Source organism: Carassius carassius, chromosome 2 (genome assembly GCF_963082965.1).
Source record: "Carassius carassius chromosome 2, fCarCar2.1, whole genome shotgun sequence".
In the NCBI taxonomy this organism is placed as follows: Eukaryota; Metazoa; Chordata; class Actinopteri; order Cypriniformes; family Cyprinidae; genus Carassius; species Carassius carassius.
In genome coordinates, this window is record NC_081756.1 from 11,615,574 (window position 1) to 11,635,160 (window position 19,587).

At 35.5% G+C, this 19,587-nt stretch overlaps 4 protein-coding genes across 6 annotated transcripts; 2 read left to right on the plus strand and 2 right to left on the minus strand.

Moving 5' to 3' along the window:
• Positions 1-223: 223 nt before the first annotated feature.
• On the minus strand, positions 224-5,296 carry LOC132102747 (mitochondrial inner membrane protein OXA1L-like). Its single transcript, XM_059507383.1, has 10 exons — positions 5,149-5,296; positions 3,750-3,884; positions 3,295-3,592; positions 2,926-3,069; positions 2,591-2,676; positions 2,310-2,474; positions 1,840-1,944; positions 1,566-1,728; positions 1,102-1,182; positions 224-442 (listed from the first exon to the last, which is right to left on the minus strand). Exons 1-10 carry the CDS (start codon positions 5,257-5,259, stop codon positions 321-323), a joined length of 1,410 nt encoding a protein of 469 aa, XP_059363366.1. The 5' UTR covers positions 5,260-5,296; the 3' UTR covers positions 224-320.
• A 1,741-nt stretch (positions 5,297-7,037) lies between these two features.
• casp23 (caspase 23, apoptosis-related cysteine peptidase) lies at positions 7,038-10,437 on the plus strand. Its single transcript, XM_059502308.1, has 11 exons — positions 7,038-7,119; positions 7,331-7,405; positions 7,534-7,604; positions 7,688-7,861; positions 7,951-8,130; positions 8,218-8,289; positions 8,488-8,664; positions 8,745-8,988; positions 9,128-9,229; positions 9,761-9,870; positions 10,128-10,437. Exons 1-11 carry the CDS (start codon positions 7,047-7,049, stop codon positions 10,221-10,223), a joined length of 1,374 nt encoding a protein of 457 aa, XP_059358291.1. The 5' UTR covers positions 7,038-7,046; the 3' UTR covers positions 10,224-10,437.
• A 550-nt stretch (positions 10,438-10,987) lies between these two features.
• si:ch211-212k18.13 (ubiquitin carboxyl-terminal hydrolase 47) lies at positions 10,988-16,569 on the minus strand. Of its 3 annotated transcripts, none has more exons than XM_059507406.1 (12): positions 15,017-15,289; positions 14,674-14,836; positions 13,741-13,848; positions 13,481-13,605; positions 13,255-13,325; positions 12,988-13,113; positions 12,772-12,867; positions 12,552-12,680; positions 12,323-12,457; positions 12,211-12,233; positions 12,052-12,092; positions 10,988-11,949 (listed from the first exon to the last, which is right to left on the minus strand). In XM_059507406.1, exons 2-12 carry the CDS (start codon positions 14,721-14,723, stop codon positions 11,282-11,284), a joined length of 1,572 nt encoding a protein of 523 aa, XP_059363389.1. In that variant the 5' UTR covers positions 14,724-14,836; positions 15,017-15,289; the 3' UTR covers positions 10,988-11,281. The 3 variants fall into 3 exon arrangements, with proteins under 3 accessions (XP_059363389.1, XP_059363396.1, XP_059363406.1); XM_059507413.1 differs by having other exon boundaries at positions 12,058-12,092; positions 15,017-15,288; XM_059507423.1 differs by lacking the exons at positions 14,674-14,836; positions 15,017-15,289 and adding an exon at positions 16,494-16,569.
• si:ch211-212k18.15 (uncharacterized protein LOC563681 homolog) lies at positions 16,256-18,685 on the plus strand. Its single transcript, XM_059507437.1, has 4 exons — positions 16,256-16,444; positions 17,404-17,504; positions 17,582-17,755; positions 17,879-18,685. The coding sequence occupies exons 1-4, from the start codon at positions 16,363-16,365 to the stop codon at positions 18,329-18,331; spliced, it is 810 nt and encodes a 269-aa protein (XP_059363420.1). The 5' UTR covers positions 16,256-16,362; the 3' UTR covers positions 18,332-18,685.
• The last annotated feature ends 902 nt before the right edge of the window (positions 18,686-19,587 follow it).

The following is a 19,587-nucleotide window of genomic DNA, read 5'->3' on the forward strand; positions in this document are numbered from 1 at the left end:
AACTGGTTGAATATAACAACAGAAAAATTAATTAAATAAAGGACAAATAATCCAAAACCTGTGTATGTTGATCATAAAGGGACACATAACTATTAATGTTAAGTGGGTGAAAACTACTAAAGAGATATTCATTTGTATGAGTGTGTATGCATGTTAATGAACGGAGAGAATGGTAAGGCAATATGATCGCTCTGTAATAGCAAGAAAACCCAGCACAACACCATTTCCATTAAACACTTACTTAGTCTTAATTGTTCCACTCATCCCTAAGTCATTCTCAATACATATGTACAAAACCATCACAATTCTCCTTTAAGGTCTTAACCAGTCGTCTCTTCCCAGGGCCTCTTCTTGTCTTCCTTGGAATGACTTGATTTTCCTGTTGACACTGGTGCTGCTGACTGTTGGGGGGGGTTATGGGTAAAAGTCTGCCTCAGAGGACCTTTAAAAAAAAAGGGCAGGGATAAATTGAAAATTGTGAACAGACAAAAAAAAAAAAACGAATATATAGCTTCACAAGTGTTTACACATTTATAGTATGCCAACAGAGGTACAAGCATTTATCCTTACACTCTTAAATTTCATTCAATACCAAAAAGTATCAATCTAATTTCAAATGTTCGGGTCAGTAAGATGTTTTTTTTTTTTTTTTTTAAGAAATGTTTATTCAAGATGGACACATTAAATTCATTAAAACTGACAGTAAAGATATGTTGCATAAGACTTATTTTTAACTTTCTATTAATCACATTTCTATTCATTCATGTTTTTTGAGCACCAATTCAGCATATTAGAATGACTTCTGAAGAATCATGTGACACTGAAGACTGGAGTAATGATGCTGAAAAGACAGCTTCGCATCACAGATAACAGAAAAAAAAAGACATTTTAAAATATATATAAATAAGAAACAGTTATTATAAAATGTAATAACATTTCACAATAATAAAATTTTTGATCTGTATTTTTACTGTATTTTTAATCAAATCAATGCTGCTTTGGTAACAAACTTCTTTGAAATTCATTGATATAATCTTGTTGAGCCCAGTCTTTTGAGCATTAGACAGCATAGGCAGTGCACTACGGAGAGCAAACCCTCACCTTTGGCTGCCAGATCCAGGTGTCCTTTAATTCTTCTTTCTCTCTCCTCCAGCTGCTGAGCCAACTGTGCATTCTTCCATCCTGAGGTGAACGAATACAGAAACATTACATAAAGTGTATAAGACAAAGAGAAATGATGCAGATACAGTAAACTGTTATTACTATTGAAATAAAGCTGATGAAAAATTAAAATAAACAATGTTGCCTTGCCACTAACTGAAATAAGGTGAAGTATTACAAAAAGTAAAATGAAAACTGAAATAAAAAGCTTTATAGAAAAATTAAACAAAGTGCACATAAAATGCATTAATGCACATATCAAAATGACTAAAATGTACAATAATCGGAATATAAAAAATAACATTTCATTCAAAATATTAATAAATGCTATGATAGCACAATACATAATTGATACTAAAACAACACTGTTACAGAAGATAACCAAGTCTTAAATTCACCCAAACCTTTCTTGATGCTTTTTATGAAACCTTCATCGGGAGGTAGTGCTGAGGGTGGGTGTGTGATGCGTTCTGGGATACATAACTTCTCTCTCACGACTGGGTGCCTCAGCAGGGCCACCTGACCCAGTGAGAAGAGGTTAGAGGTCATCCAGTAGGTGAACACTGCCTGTAAAACACACAGATCAAATGATACTAAATCATTACAGCATGACAAGCCAAGATGGATTTCATAACAAATACAGTTGAAAAACTTGGAAAGAGACTGTGAGAGACTGACCGTGGGGAAGCTAATCGTCATAGGGAGGATCACAAAGGGCATGATCCTGAAGACAGTCTTCATGGCCCTCAGATTGGGGTTGTCTACACCAGATTCAGCTCCCAGCTGTAAAAATAATTGTAACCATTTAAAAAATTGTAATACCCCCAAAATATGTCTGTCAAGCTCCAGGAAAAAACACTGTTTATGTGGTCCACACAAATACTTATTTTTCTAATGCCACACAATAGCTTTGTGTGAAATACAGACCAAAATCTATGTTTTAAAATGTAAAATTAAAAAAGTAGAAATATGGTAAAAAAAAAAAAAATCCATCATGACATACTTTTATTGTTAGGAAAAAAGCTTCTTCGAAATATTTAATATATTTGATCATTTCACAAAGTAAGCCAAATGTTTTTGAAATGACATGATAGTCAGTAAATGGCAAATTTTTCACAATTTTCATGAACCATTCCTTAAATAATTACCTCTAAAATGGCAAACATGGTGCCAGTCACAGCAATGGGGAGAATGTAAAAAGGATCTGCTGCAGTTAGGTCTGTGAACCACCAGACGCCTCCAGTCTGCAGACTTGGTACGGGGAGATATGCCATCTTACGCAAGGCAATGAAGAAAGAGATGAAGATTGGAGCCTGAGGAGTAAAGGGGATCAATAGGGTATATATGATAACTAAACAGCAGCCAACTAACCTAGTTATTTGATCTTGACACCTAAACAGATGGTCACTTTAACAAAACACTCACTGACCTGTACCATGGGCACTAGGAACCCACGCAAAGGGTTCACATCATGTTTCTTCTGAAACATCATCAAGTCAGTGTATGCTTTCGAAACTGGGGGAAAAAAGGATATAATTTTAAATTTGATCATTAAATTATTGTAATTCACTACTAAAAGTTGGGGACTACAATGAGAGAACAAATTAAAGGTCAAAGGACAGAAAAAAATGCAAGAGATAAGATCATTTATACACCATGACTATATATATATATATATATATATATATATATATATATATATATATATATATATATATATATATATATGAAGAAAAAACAAGGTTTAGAAATTTAGACACCTACATTCAAATTTGTTACCGCTCTGCTTGGCCTCGTTGATGTGGTTGGTGAGCTTGGTCATTTCTGGCATGACGTTATACAGTTTGGCTGCTTCCCTCTGTGCCTTTACAATGACTGGGAACACAGCACACCGAGCAAAAATGGTGCCTGAGGAGAAAAAACGGAAATATTTGATTTAAAAAAAAGACAACAATAATAATAAAAAAAAAATTATATTATATAAGAGAGAATATAAATACATGCAACTGGCTATACAGGAGCACAATTATTCTACAGAGAACCATACAAATTTATTTGAATAATGTGCTTTTTTGCTCATTTAAGCGGTCTGTGTTGCTGTAAAACGGCCTAATTCATGTTGAATGAATTTACCTGCAACAATGGCGCCCCACCATGGCAGCCCAATGCTAACATGCATAAACTCCAGCAGATTCTGGATCAGGCCCACAGGTGTGCTGCACCCCAGGCCGAGCTCTGATAGACTGGCTTCAGCTCCAACCTCCTGCAGAACATCCAATGCAGTGAGAGGAGCCTCGGCCCCCTGCTCTGTGATTGGTGGCGTGACTGCGGGGGCGGGGTCAGCAGAAGGACTTAAAATGGAGACTGGGTCAGATATCGCAGTATTTACAGGTTCAAATGAAGTTGAAATGCTCTGCACAGTTTCTGTCATCTGTAAAATAAGCAAAATACTTCTTAATCAATCAAAGAAGTCAATTCACAAAAAATATTCAGAGACCTGTTTAATCTAATTGGGATTAATGGAAAAGTGTATATGAAGTAGTATAAGTACTCTGCCACTGTAATTAAACTCCTTTTGAGCAACCGACCTGTGAGCTGTTGTGTCTGACCGCCACAGTGCTGACCAGCAGGAACTGGCCATGATTGGGACACCCGAGAAGTGCCCTAACTAGTGGACCCCTGCTTCCTCTGCCAGTGTGAAGATGTGATCTCGGTACAAACCACTGCAACAAGATAGTAAAAACTGACTTTTTTCTGAATTCTATCAAACACAGGCCTTTTTCAAATAATAATAAAACTGCAAACAATAGGGTGTTTGGGATATTTACGTTTATTCATTTAGCAGACACTGTTATGTCATATATCATATCAACATTCAAATTAACATAAGCAATTTGATGGAAGAACAAAACTTTAAAAGTACACCATTCCAAGTTTAAAGTATAAACTACATAAACAGGCAGAGATGATATGCAAAAAAAAAAAAATTATTAAATTTGAAAAATAGGATTTATTTAAAAAGTGCTTTTGCTAGAATATCTAAGCCAGTTGTTCTCAACCTTTTTGATTTAAAAGCCCCCTACTGTCCAACACAAAATTCAAAGGCCCACCACATAAGATAATATTATCAGAAATGTAACTACAATTAAGTAGAATATATTAATAACAGAAATGGGTGTCAGTATAGGTAAATTAATTAATTAGAATTCATACTGTGACTGAAGAAGCTTTAAAGAACTCGAATACTAAGTTTTTTTTTTTTTGGGTGGGGGGTGACCACTTATCTATTATATACATCAGTGGGGGTGACTTTAGCTTACTGATTTTGGTCTAGTAAAGATAATAGTTTAACTTTATCTTGATTTTTCATTGCATTTTAGTTATGTTAGATGATTAGTTATTAATTAATATTAGGAAGTTAATATATCAATAGTAATATATATATTAATTATTATAGTAATTACATTAATAATGTAAAGTGACTCCTGGCTGAGAAGCACCGATCTAAGCTCTAAAGAATTTAATCATCGAAACGGATTGTAAGGGAAATGAGTAAGCAGTCACATTATGTAGTTATTCTATATTAAGTGTACATAATACACACACACACACACACACACAAACAAACAAACAAAGAAAAACAAACAAACAAACACACACACACACACACACACACACAATGTATAAAATGTATTTATTGATTCCACCAAACAGCCCAGATCAGGATACCTTGCTTTCCAGACAACATAGCCATTCATCAAAAAATCAACAATCAGATAAATAGTTTTTATGCGAAAACTAAACCTAATGTTAGTTCGAGTTTTAAGTGTTTTGAAGATGAAGTAAAGAGACATAAACACCGGCTCTAACCTGCACAACCTCAGCTATGCTCTTTAGCTTCTGTCAGAAGTCATGTCATGTGAAGTACTAAAGTACATTTGCACGTGTATTGGGGAGCAAATTGAAAACGATCAATATGCCACTCACCTTATTCCCTATTATAACAGTAGGAAAAGTGGAAATGCTCGCTGTGCTTGTCTGTCGAAACATACATGTTGCAAGACATTCTGTGACCACTCTGCGCCTGAGCGCAGCCATCTTGGATCGAACAAACACATAGTACGGTAAGCGCAAAGGGACAATTCGCTTTCGCGCCGCCCCCTTTCAAATAAAACCATACAAAGCTTGCTTGATGTCTGCGTATGTTGTTGGCTGACTGAGGAGGACATCATTAGGGTACTTCAGGGGGATCCCGACTTATCTGTAGTTTAGTACCAGTGGTGTAGTCCTAAAGAAAAAGTTGTTCTAGCCCATCTGTTATTTCAGCTCTTTATAATTTCAGCATGTTTCTTTGGAATTATATTCATTGTGAAAAGTGCTTCACAGATACACCTGAATTTAAGTTTTTTTTTATGTTTCATCTTAATTTGATGTTTAATTTTAGGCTTTTAATCACTGATTGTATTATTTAGGAAGGGAATGATACTTCCTGCAACGGGATTTTGCAGCGTGGAGGCAGGGCTGGACTGGGGATAAAATTTGGCCTTGGACATATCCAGCCCACGAGTTCCCCCGTGAATGTTCTGCTGGGTTATAAGGACTTCAACTGGAGTAAATAAATGAATAAATAAAGCAGGACAGAAACAAATAATGATAGATATTATCAAAATTCAAAGCAAATGCATTTTTGATAGAAATACAATTGACAGTAATGATTTTGAAAAAAAGAAGCCTAATTCTTATATATTTTGTCTTTCCTAACCCTCGTGTGATTGCAAACCTGCCAACTTACGTTCTTCTGTGGAACACAAAATAAGATATTTTGTAGAATGTTACCAAACCATTTTGCTTATACCCTTGATTTCTACTGTATGGACAAAAATGTGTTGAATTTCTCAAATTATCTTCTTTTTTATGTTTCACTTGACTTTAGAAATAAATTCATGCCGGTTTGGCATGATGTTGAGTAAATGGCAATTTACATTTTTTGGGTGAACTATCCCTTTAAGAACTTTAATATTTGTAAATAACACACACCTAATCCAAATAAAGCACTGATATTTATCTTTAATCTGGCTCTTACTGAATCAATATTTTACTTCTATTAAAATTAATCAGAACTAAACATCTAAAGAGAGAAGTTCTTGCTTAGAATTATTAGGCCTATTAGACGGTGGTCACTAGAAGTAAAACCATGGTAAATTATACTGTCCTGCTGAATTGACAAGCCTTTGTATTGGCGTTTTCAAGTTTACCTCTTCATGTAGGCTTTTTTCAGCCAGCATCACTACAGATTTTTTATGTTCTCATATATCGCACGACTATAACAATTCTGTGTCACTCACATCTGAATGGATGAAGAGACTTGCACTGCTTATCACTTTACTTTGTGGCGCAAGCGCAGCGCTGTGCGGGAGACTGTTCCGCACTTTTGCGCGCGGCTGGCGGATGCATTGCGTAGCACCGCTTTAGTAGTTTGGTGTAATTCGAAAACAGTGCCTAATGTGGGGGAATTATCCCTCGCATCGGCGATCGGCTCACTACTCGACCGGTCCACCAGTCCGGGAATGTCCCGGTGCTCCCGATGGCATCTCTCTCACTTCAGCGGACACGCGCACCCAGTAGATGATGGGCGGAGAAAGGTAGAATGACAGAAGGGATAAAGCACCAATTACAACAAAGAATCACGAGTTTCACACAACTGTATGGGACATCGTTTAAGGGGAAGCTAGCTGATAGTTGATTTCGGACTTGCGAAGCAACAAAACAAGTTGGTAGGCAATCAAATCAAAATAATCATTAAAAGTCATAATACGCAAGCAACGTATTGTGACTTCATATACTATACACGACTACACTGTTTAGTAGCCTACTTAAACGTTAAAATGACGGAAGAGGTTAACTGGGAAGAAGATTTGGAAAATGACGCCGCGATAGCAAACCTCGTCCATCATTTGAGTATTGACTATTACTTCTTCTTTTTTCCAATTAAGACTTTTCATAATGTGTTATAGCCTACATAATGATAAAAATAAGATTATTTGACTATAATATATAGCCTATGTATAAAAATAACATCAATAGCAAAACCGAAAGTGAAACCATCACAAACTAATTTTTAGAGGAAATATAAAAATAAAAATATGAATCATTGTTTTTCAAAATTCAGATATCCACAAACAACATATTGGGAAATCAGATCGTAATTCTGAAGCACGGCCATCAAATGAAAGAGTGGACTTTGGTGAGTAAACACCTGTTCCCATGAATCAAATTAATCCGCATTCTAATATAAATTGAAATTGAAAAGCGTGATTTCAGCATTTGGTTTATGAACGTTCTTCATATATTTTTAAATGTCTTTGTTATCAGTTGCATTGCCCTGTGATCATCGAATGCCGACAGACTATGTTGTTGCTTGCTTCAAGTATTATCTTAAACAGGTCGGTCTATATTACACTGTTTACATTTTGACTGTCTTTGATTCCTGTGCTACATGTATGTTTAACTGGTTCTTGTCTTCTAGAAAGAGACTGAATTTTCCTGCCCTCGTTTCGATGAGGTTCAGAAGAAATCTTGCGGTCGGAAGCTCTGTTATCGGGACCTCTGTCAGCTGATACCACTGACAGACAAACAAAGGGAATTCTTAGAGGAGAATCTCGCTGCCCTTGTTGCTAGAAGGCTGTTTGACATTAAAGCTGTAAGATCATTAATTTTGTCTGCTGTTGCATGCATGCATATGGCCTCCTAAACGACAGTCCAAAATGCATCTGCTTGTCATTGCTGCAGTGTCCAGGATGTCAGTCTCATGTGGAAAGACGAGATCGAAGTAACCTGTGCGTAAACTGCACTATCTGCACGGCCAACCTGAAACGGACTTACTTCTTCTGCTGGAACTGCTGCAGGCAATGGAAAGGGCCGACCAATAATTCTGTGCGATGTGAAAATACTGGCTGTGGACAGAGAGTGGTAAATAAAATCCAGTTTAATTGACCAAATAAATGTGTTTTAAAATCTTTTCTGACAACATATTATGATTCTGTTGCATCCAAACAGAGAACCTCAGATCCCCTTATTCCATGCAATCCTGAGTTTAAAATGAAAATGCTTAAAAAACAGGGAGACGATGTAAGTTAAGTTTTACATATCACAATATTTGAAAATAGCTATTATAAATCAATATTTTTATCACTAAAATACATATTGTTGTGGTAATTGTCTTAATGATGAGAGAAATGTTGTATTAATTGTGTCTTTATGTTTGTATATTATGTGCAATTGAATAAAATATATATTTTTGTTAAACCTTTTTTCTTCTTTGTCAAGATATACCAGGTAAAAGACAAAGCCCATGAGAGAAAACGTTTGGCACTGCTTATCAACAATGTAGAATTTAAAAACTTAGATGACAGGACTGGGGCAGACAAGGATGAGCTGAGTATGGAAGTGCTGCTTAAAGGTCTGGGTTACACTGTGATCACACTCAGAGACCTCAGTGCACAGGTGCATTTATGTGTATTTGAGCCAATGTAGCCAACTTTTTATTTATTTTTGATATTTGATCTTGATGGTCTGATGTTCAGGGTATGCTTGCTGCCATGCGAGACTTCGCCCAGCGAGAGGAACACACTGAATCGGACAGCTGCTTTGTGGTCTTGATGTCCCATGGAGATGCCAATGGAATTTGTGGGGTTTTTGACTCTTTCGACAATGAAGAGGAAGAGGACATTTTTCCAACAGATTACATTTTTAATAGCTTGAACACTCCGAACTGTGCTGGATTGCGGGACAAGCCAAAAATCATCCTTATCCAGGCGTGTAGGGGCGGTGAGTTTCAAAATGCTATTTGAGAAAGAATAAAAACCATTTTTAAGTTCTACTATTTAAAATGTCGGCCTATTTGATTGGTTATAGCCTCATCCATTTCTAGCAACATGCTTTAGCAAATTTTGCCCTAATGTTACAGATAAAGAAGGCAGTGTGGATGTCCCGGACGCTGCGCCCAGACGCAGCAGAAGTAAAGAGCACCGTGAAACAGACTTCTGCTGCTTTAGATCCTGTACTCCAGGTAAATATTTCCTTATCATTCCGCTCCATTTACTATAATATTGCATGAAACATATATAAAAAAATTATAGTGGTGACATAGAGTACATGGGACATACCTGGGATATTTGACTCAAAACTTAAAATTCCGTCATAGTTTAATCACCCTCAAGTTCTAAATCTGTTTGAGTTTCATTCTTCTACTAAACACAAAATAATATCTGAAGAATGTTGGTTACTGAACGGTTGGTGTTCCCCATAGACTTTCATAGTATGGAACCAGAAACTGTTTGGTTGCCCACATTTTTCAAAATATCTTATTTTGTGTTCACCAGTAGAAAAAAATCATCATAGGTTTGGAACGATATGAGGGTGTGTAAATGATGACAGGATTTTAGTTTTTGGTTAAACGTTGGTCACTTTAATGCTAACTACTGGATAATGGATATACTGTATTGTTTAAAAAATGTGTTAAAACTGTGTGTTATTTGATTTGTATCTAAGCGATGGTGTTCTGTCAAACAATGTATCTTAATTTGTATTCTCTATACAGATACTGTGTCCTACAGAAACAAAAAAAAAGGCTCAGATTTCATCCAAGACATTGTGGAAATATTTAATCAGCATGCTCACCAGGATGACATCGAGGAACTCTTCAGAAAGGCAAAGTCACATTCTTTAGCAAAACAGACATCAATGCCGAAATGTGTTTTTTTGATAGTTGACTGAATGGTTAACTTTACTTCCTTGTTATTCCTTGTCAGTAATAATGCATGTCAGTGACAATAACAAACCAACCAAATACCAAATACTAAGAGGTCTAGACTAACTATATATATATATATATATATATATAGTTGAACATTTGAGGTTATGTGTGGTTGGTTATGTTGTAATATTTATTTTTATTTTTGAAACAGGTCATTAAGAAGTTTAAGACAACACATCCAGATCAAATGCCATGCAAAGAAAGAGCAACATTATCTAAGAAATTCTTTCTCTTCCCTGGGCTGTAAGATACAGCAACTACAACTTCTGTCATCATTATTTTAGAAACATGATTTATGCATCTTTAAATTGTCATCTCAGGAGTTCCTGTTTAAAGAAAACAAGAATTTATTGGCCTTTGAATGAGTTTGTGTGTTCATATAATCCTTGATTTTGAAAATCAACAGATTTATCTTGTTTTCCAGCTTGAAACTTGACTTGAGCACCCCCAAACCCAAACCAAACTATAAGTTAAAAAATATTGATTGAAGGACTGATACAATTAAATGAACTAGCTCTATAAATGTATGTATGTAAACTTGTATTCATTTTTTACTGCTTTGTTCAGTTTCTTTTAATTATAAATATACATTCTGAACATTTTAAATAAAAAAATACATGATTTATGTTGACCTGTTAGTTTGCTAGATCTGCTGACCTAGATCGCAGATATAATTTCTTGTAACCCCTGGATTACCTGTATTATAAAACAGAAACCAGCTACACTGGGATCACAGATTTAAGATTTTTCTTAAATATACCATTAGAAGTACCTGAATAAAGGTTTGCCTCAGCTAAACATTTGCTGGTTTAATGGTCTTTTGTAATACATTTTTATGACATAATACTCACATAAAATAAAGTGGAGAGACCTGGATATTAGATAGAAAGTCATATGATTTATCTGTGAATTATTACTATGAAAAAATACGCTATAGGCCTACTACAAGAGTAGACATGGAATAACTTGTCCACAACTAAACCCATAAAAAAGAAAGAAAGAAGCCTGAGCCTGCTTCTGCCTCATCTTCAATGGAAGTAGGGGAGAGTGAGTTAAGTTGAGCCAGTGGGTAAGCTGACCCACCCCCTTTTTGTACCAAAAAATAGCATGAAAAAAATAAGCTTGACTAACTCAAATCATTTGAAAATATATAAGTGAAAACTAAAAAATTAGATAACAAAAGAAAATGCAAAGGAAATCAAAAGGAAATTCTAAATATTCAGTGATTCACCACCTTCCAGAAGATTTCATCTTCTCTTTTGTGCACTTTTCTTTTTAGTTATTTTTCTGCCAGACTCAAGACGTTTAATCACTTTTTAACATCTTCAATGTTTTAAGGATTTTTGTCTTCTTCTTAAGATGTTTCCTTCTAACACAATGCTTAAATTGTCTTTTTGAAATTGCAGTAAACTCTGATGTCACCATCTTGCTGAGATTTTCAAGTAGTTCTAGAGTGTAATTGTGGCCATTAGGGATGTCAATGACATGGTACCTTTTCTGACAACTGCCGACAACTTTACAAAGTTTGCTGCGTTTGGAGATAAATGTGTCAATGGTTTGTCCAAGTTTTTTAAGCTCTCTGCCATTTGTGAAGATAATCATCATATGTTTTGTCATTCCTGAATATAGTCGTTTTCTGAAGGCATGGAAAAGACCTTGTTGTTGTTCACTAAATTTACAAATCGGTGTGACCCAGAGAATCACATTGGGGCCAGGGTCACATAACTCAATGCATTTTTCCATTTCATGGCTCCAACTCTGTTCATCAAGGGAAAAGAGGTTTGGAGTGTCCACTACAGTGATCTTTCCCACTGTCTTTGCCATGGACTTTTTGGTCACAGTCTCTGATTCACTTCCACAAGTAAAGTAATTTCCACCAAGGATGATGTTGCCTACTGCACTTTTCCCAGCTCTGGAAGGTCCTATTAGAAGGATCCTCATCGGATGCAGTACGCTGTCAGGGCTCAACACAGCTGTTTTGAACAACACATAAACATAAACTAAACACATTTTAAAGTGTATTTTTGTCTCTGAAATAGCAACATGTTGAAAGAGTTAGAGTTAGTGTGTTTCACCTGTACCTTTCCTGTACATCAGCATGTATGGTAGGTGTGAGCTGTCAAAGAAAATAGAAAATACTTTTTACTAAATACTACGTCCAAAAAACAACTGCTTTACATTCTTCACACGAGAGAGAGAGAGAGAGAGAGAGAGAGAGAGAGATCAACACTCACTTTTTCAGTGATGCTTCTGAAGTCTGTAAAAAAGGATGTGAATATTTAAAAAATAAAATGTACAGTTTGAGTCATATGCAATAATGCTAACTAAACTAACAAACAAAAGTACCTTTCTTACTGTGTAGTCATCAAAACAGTACCATTTTCCATTTTCATAAGATCTGATGATTGCATCGTAGTGTCCACCAGTGTATCCACCCTTATGGTTGATAACAGCATAAAGATCATATTTAGGCCATTTATCCTGCAGAGAAAGATAAGGGTTTTAAATATTTAGACTATTTTCTATTAATTCTGCATAACAATTTTCCTTTTGTATGATAATTGATTAATGATACCCCATTGTGTAGACTTGGAGGTACATCCAGACAACATTCGTTCTTCTTGTAACTCATCTGCATGTAATCAAAGTCAAACCTCTTCAGATGCAGAGTTAAAACAGTGGGATATTCATCTATTGCACTCCACTGCAAGAAGAAAATAAAAAAGTTGCAAACTCATACAGTAAATCAGTCATCTGTGATGGATGTTGAAAATCTCACATTTTAATTTACTCACAGTTTCTGTTTCTGTTTTTTGGTCACATTTATCACAGTACATCCAGTCATCCTCTTCAAGTTTTGAATGTTCAAAGAAGGTTTTCAGACCATTTTTCTATATTGTCACCATGAAAAAAAACACCATGCAGTTTTAGAGGAAAGCTACTGTAAGCAAAAACAAAAAACTTGACTAACGTAAACTTTGTTTTGCATATTATGTACATAGTCTTCCTACCACATCATATTTCTCATCATTTCCAACATCAATAGACAGAAGTATTGAGATGAAGGTGTTGGTTTCTTTGGTTTCCTCGCTACATTTACAGCATTTTGTTATGTTGCTCATTTTCCCTTCAAAGACCTGGAACAAAGTCAGTTTTGATACAAAGGCTACTTCTTAATGTTATTGTTTAGCCTTAAGCCATCAATGATAATTACAGACATATTTACAGTCAGTTATTTAATCTCACTTAAATTAAAATACATTTAATATGTGAAATACCTTAGAGGCATGTGTCCCCATTGCTTTCAAAATCTTCCGATAATACTCCACTGCATCTTGTTGCTCAAAAACTTGAATATATATATATATATGTGTGTGGAAATTAAAAAAAATAGTTTACTCTTGTACTTTCTGTTAAATTAAACTCTTATTAAAATTTCAGTATTAATATTTGCTATTTAACATGGTTCAAAACTGTGTTGATTTGAAAATTAAATGAACCCACCATTTCTTACTCCAAGACTCTTGGTTATTCCTTCAGTTGAGGCTGCTTTGTCTGACAGCTGTTCAAACAGCTTCTTGAGTTGTAGCAAGAGATTTTCCTGACCACAATCTCCAAGCACTTTATGACTAATAATCAGGGAAAATTAATAATAAAAAGTTTGTCAAGCGAAAAGTAGAAAGACAGTAAAGAATTGTAGCATTAGTCATACCAATAATCACAATAGTCCTTGAAAATGTTTAAAGGCTATTTATTTATTTTACCTCACCACTGCTTCTCTGAATTTTGGGGTCATGAATAGACATTGCAATACTGCATTTAAGTAGCAGGTGGCACCTTGATTTTTCAGTCCATTATATTGGACTTCATTCCTGAATACAGAAGTAACACACATACACAGAGTCAATGGATGCACTGCATGCACTCGACAATCCTCACAGTGTCCTTAAGCATTGAGTAAAAAGAACAATTGTGGCAAAATTATGTTGTATTGCTATGCTATAAAATAATTATTGTGATTTTAACAGTAAAAGACTGTAAAATGTTACAGTAAAAACCTGTTAACTGGTTATCAGTAGTTTCCCTATAAATGTAATTACATTTAATGTATTCTAGGGTAAAATACTGTTAAAATTACAGTTTTTGGAAGTGAAAAATTAAGTGAAAATGAAATTGTACAATTTACAGTCAAAAACCGTAAATTGAAACTCCCAGAATTCCCTTCATGACACATTTGATGTTTTTTTTTTTTTTTTTTTTTTTTTTTTTTTATAACTAGGCTATGTTTCTTCTTAGTTTTTTATTCTTAGTTGTGTACATTAGGGTTTTATCTCACACATAATGTTGTTAAATGAATGTTTCTGGCATTATTTCAGTATCATGTGTTACCATGATGTCTAGGGTTTGTGTGAATGACACTGTGCATTTTTATTGTGCATTTAAATTTAGTCTGTTACACCTAAAATGTTGCTATTTTTACGGTGAACCAACCACAGCTGACAGTATTTTAACGTAAATGCCACAGAAGGTTTAAGGTTTTTTTTTTTTTTTACAGTGAGTGTAGCCTATAGGTATTTCACATAAATCAACAGATAAGCAGTCCACAAAAACAGAATACCATTGATCTCTCGGCAGTTAGAACTACTTTAAAAAATGTTTTATCTAGGCTGTGTGGTTATTTTAAGAAGTCAACCCACCTGTTTGGAGAGTCACGTTTCTCGGCTGTGAGAGTTCCTGGATTCTTCATGCTGTATAAGGAACGGACAGCTGATTTGTATTGGAGGCTTTTGAAAACGTGTCTGTAAGGCAAACCGGTTTTGCACTTGTCTTTTGGTTGATATGTGTATGAACGAACACTTTCTGGGAATAATTGTAAATGCAAAATGTATGCTAAATTCAGTTAAGCTGAGTGGGATCAAACAGAGTATTTAGCCTATCACTGAGTGGATAGTGAATTAGCCTAAATTCCATAAATATTAATTAAAAGACAGATTAATATTCGAAGAGCCTAAGCATCGAATATTTTGCATTCGAATTTACCTCAGATGAAATTCGTCCTTCTGGTAAGTTACAATTCGTAGAGGTCAAAGCAGTCTTATTTGCGATCAATTCTCCGTTTCAGACTATAGCACGTCCAACTTCGACAGGCAACTGAAAAGTTATAGTTTTACTTTCGAATTCGCGTGTTGAAATCGCGACGGAAACTGTCAAGTGGACAGAACGTCAATGCAAAGAACATCATTTGTCATCATAAGTCATAATTCTTAAAATCCTGGACTAAAAGCTAAATTCCAGAGATGGGTTTCACTGATATCCCCGATGTGACAAGCATGTGAGGTGACAGACAAGACCCCATTTACAATAGCCCAGTCCACACACTCATAGCCAACACATTGATTCATTAGTCAATAAATGTAGAAGTGTCTCTCTGTTTAAAATGTTGTCTTGTCGACGAGATCCTTGAGGTAGACTTGATTCCGACAGGTACTCAAATTCTTAGTTTGGAAACCTCCGTGGAAGACATAAGACATATGAGGAAGGTTAAAACATTCTAAAAGACTTTAACAATCGTTATAGGCTACATGTAAACATGTCAGTGCACGTTTATGCTATTTTGAACAAGTGTGTAAGTGTAATTGGCTGTAGATTTCAAATTGTTAGAAAAATGAAAAGTAAAAAGACAAATTCACTTATTTTCTAATTAAAATTAGCCCTCTATTGCTTTATTGTTTGCAACTCGTCTATTCTTTTTAACGATGTGGTTACACTGGTTACAAATGTGTCCAGAAATAAAACAGCTAACATGCATAGGCCTATACATTTCTTTTTGAATCTCAAAATAGCCATTTTATTGAATTCTTCCTCTGATGGTGCAAAATTAACAGTTTTCTTCCCACCCTTTATTCCAACTATGATCTGGTAAATCTTTCCCATTTTAGGAGAGCACAACCAAGTTGCAAAATTCAGTAGCTATGAACCGTGGACGTTTCACTTTCTGTTTATAGCCATATATGCTTGCGAGGTGTTGACGCTCCATTTGATAAAAACAGGCTATATGGCTATATTCGCCTACATCTTTGCTCTTTAAATTATAATACTAATAATAAAAACATCACACTATCTACTTTTGTCGTTCAGATTTATCATTAATTTATTCTGTAGGCTAGATGGATCATATAGACTGCCTGCAAGAATGGCTCTTTGGAATGAGGAAACACCAGTAAATTAAATTAGACTATTTTTATTAGCCTTTGCTATAACTTTGCGTGACAGGTATAACCTCAGCCCGTCAGCCGAGAAGACACGTGACAAACTGGAAAGACAACAAAACAGTCAACAAAAAACCTAGGTTTCGTTTCATTTCTGAACTGACTGCTGAAGCGACAATGACGGAACAACAGCGGGAAGAAAAACGCTACGATCCCAAAGACAAAACACTGAAGTTTGTAACGCGCCAGGATGACATAAGTATGTATACAGCCTACACAACCGTTAAGATACATCTATTTAAACTCACTTTAGTGAAGGTCAGTAATCTCGGTGGGTTATTTTTCATATAGGCAGAGACAACACGAAAACAAGTGCGCTTTGTCAACATGAAGGCTTGAATTTATACCTGAACCAAAAATTACTGATTGCACTTTATCTAGACATGCTAAATCTCAGAGCGAATTAATAGCCTATTAAATATTGCCTAGCTACTGTAATGTTTAGACTGATTATTACTGTGTAATGCTACATAGGCAACTTCCACATGAATCCTTTCATGCATGAATTTTTAAATCACAAAGTATTTTTTATGTTTGTTTTAATTTTTAAACAAGTGAAAAAACATGCCAATAACTTATAGTTTATAGGCTGTATGTTTCTATATAAGTACTTCTGAATGGGCTGAGGCTGGGATTTAGCAGGATTGAAATTAAAGGGAACATAACACACAGTTTCACCCAGTCTCATTTTTAATCTAGAGTAGGCTACCTATAGAGTAGTACTGCATCTTTCATACCTCAAAAAGGCTTTAGTTTTATTATGTTTATAAAAGAAAGATACAGCTTCATGATTCTCTCTGGAAAAAGCAGAGCACCTGGATGCGCCTTGTTGAATTTGAAGCTGTTTCACTTACCGTCTGCAGTTCTGAATCATGACCGGGATCTTTTATCGCTGGGACCGCTCCATCCTTCAGGGTCAAACTGGGTCTTGTTTATAAAACGTTCATCAACAAACACTCTTGTGAAACTCCTTGCTGCCCCTGGAAAAACAAATGGCATACACTCTTTACTCAATATTGTTATCAAGTCAGGTGCATTTCACAAAGCATTGACCAAACATTTTGGCACACTGATTATCAAGGTATTGCATAGAAACTGTATTTTTTTGAATGCTAGTGATTGTATGCTATGTGTCATTAGTGCTGATTTTCCTTTCAGCTGGGGATGATGACCCTGAGACTCGTCGTGCTGAGATGTCATGTGGCCATGCAGTGACCCCACAGTCACTGACTGCATGGTGTCGTAGTTTGCTTGACCAGGTAATACATTTAAACATTCAGTACTTGTTAACAGGCACATACAGTAATCTAAAAGTATGTCTGCATTTTATTCTCAGGGTCAGCACAAGTTCCTGTGTCCTGCACTTAAAGAAGACACACTAAAAAGATGCAATGCAGAATGGCCCTATGCAGAAGTGCGGAGGTTGGCTGTACTGACTCAAGAGGAGCAGAGCCATTTTGAAGAGACGATGGCCGTCCTCGCTGCAGCTGAGTACTGCGAACACAAAACAGTGAGTTACTGGCATAAATCACAACATATATCCAGAAATATTTGCATTGTTGAATAGATTAATAAAAACTGATTTTTAGAAGTTTATTTGTAATTCCATGGATGCCTTTAATTTTCTATTCAGTGCCCTGGATGTCAAACATTCGTTGAGAGAGCGGACATTACCAACCTCTGTGTCTTGTGCACCATCTGCACGGCTGAGAAGGGTTGTACATTTCAATTCTGCTGGCAGTGTATGAGAGAGTGGAAAGGCCCTGGCCCTCGATCTGACCGCTGTGACAACCCTGGCTGCACCAATCCCGACATTGAAAAGTTGGCAAAATGTCGTGAAATAAAACTACCTGAAGTCAAAAATGAGAGCTGTCCCTCAATGCGCGCTTGCCCCACTTGTGGCAACCTTGTGGAGCATGACACAACGGGGTGTAAGAATATCATATGCAATCGCTGCAGGGTAGAGTTCTGCTTCGTTTGCCTGAAAGTCACTCAAGTATGCTTGCAAACAAGCAGTTACTTCATTGGCTGTTCTGCTGGGGTCGCGCCACGGCAGACTTCCATTCCTTCCTGGAATAGGAACTGAAAACCATTGAAGAAGCCAAACAAAATTATGTTTTATGATAAAATGTCAAAAACGTGTACCTTGAATGTAATGTAAGTTGCTTTGGTTAAAAGAGTCTGCCAAATGCGTAAACATGTAGTAGGCTATATTAAAATGTTTATTCCTTTTGTGTCTGATTCTAGGTGAAGGTTTTCTTTCCATTCTTCTTATATTGATTGTTTACCCTCTTACTGCATTTTGTAAACATTTAACTATTTTCTAGGCATAAATGAGAGTGAATTTGAAGAGGTTTTCATATTGTAGAATGGGTAATATGGCCTCTTAAATTTTCTTCTGCTGCAATCATAAATTGATCTAATATACAACAATAAAATCAGTTTGCTGAAAAATATTGTAGCAATGGTATATTTAATCAGTGCTAAAATTACAAGTAGGTATTTAGAACATTTATGCAACCGTTGTTTCTCAAGTACATAAACAAAAATAAGGAAGAAATATCTTATTTTCAAATGTGACAGGTCAAATTTTAAATGGAATTTCCCTTAAAGTCTTTAAAGTTTCTGCAAAGTAAAAATCAGAACAGACCAGGTATGATGCCAAATTCAACATTATGACATACTTTTGTTACATGTACAAAGGCCTTGGCTGTCTGAGAACTGTGACATTGTATTTCAAAGAGGAAGACATTGCTTTATTATTCTCTGGAATTTCCTGTTAACAAGCCGGTGACTCAAATGTTAGACAGGTAAACAATTATTCAACAAACCTTAAATGGAGTTTCCCTTAAAGCCCAAAATATTTATGCAGATAAAAACAGTTAAGATGTCGTTTCAACAATATGAAATAAATATGAAGCAGTTAAACTAAATCGCAATGAATCATGCAAAAGTTGAAATATAAATTTTGGGTTGCATGGTAGTCTATTCTAATAAACAATGTTTATTGCTTCTAATTATGGTTCACCTCACACTTAAGTTTTCAATCACAGAGGAATGACAGCAGGACAAGTTCTGTCTCGGTCCTTGGATTGTCCTGTAAATGTAATCAGAAGGGAAAAGCTAAGAAAATATAAATCATCTCTTATTCAAGTTTATGAAGATTTCATAGATTAACTGTTTACCCTCTATTAATTAACACATTTGGTAAGTGTTACTGTAGTTTTGCTACTATAATAATAGTCGACTAAAACAATTTTAAGAGTGTTTTTATTTATAAATCACATTAGCTGCAGCACAACATCTGAGAAAAGAGTGCTTGGAAATATTTTATAGGACTGT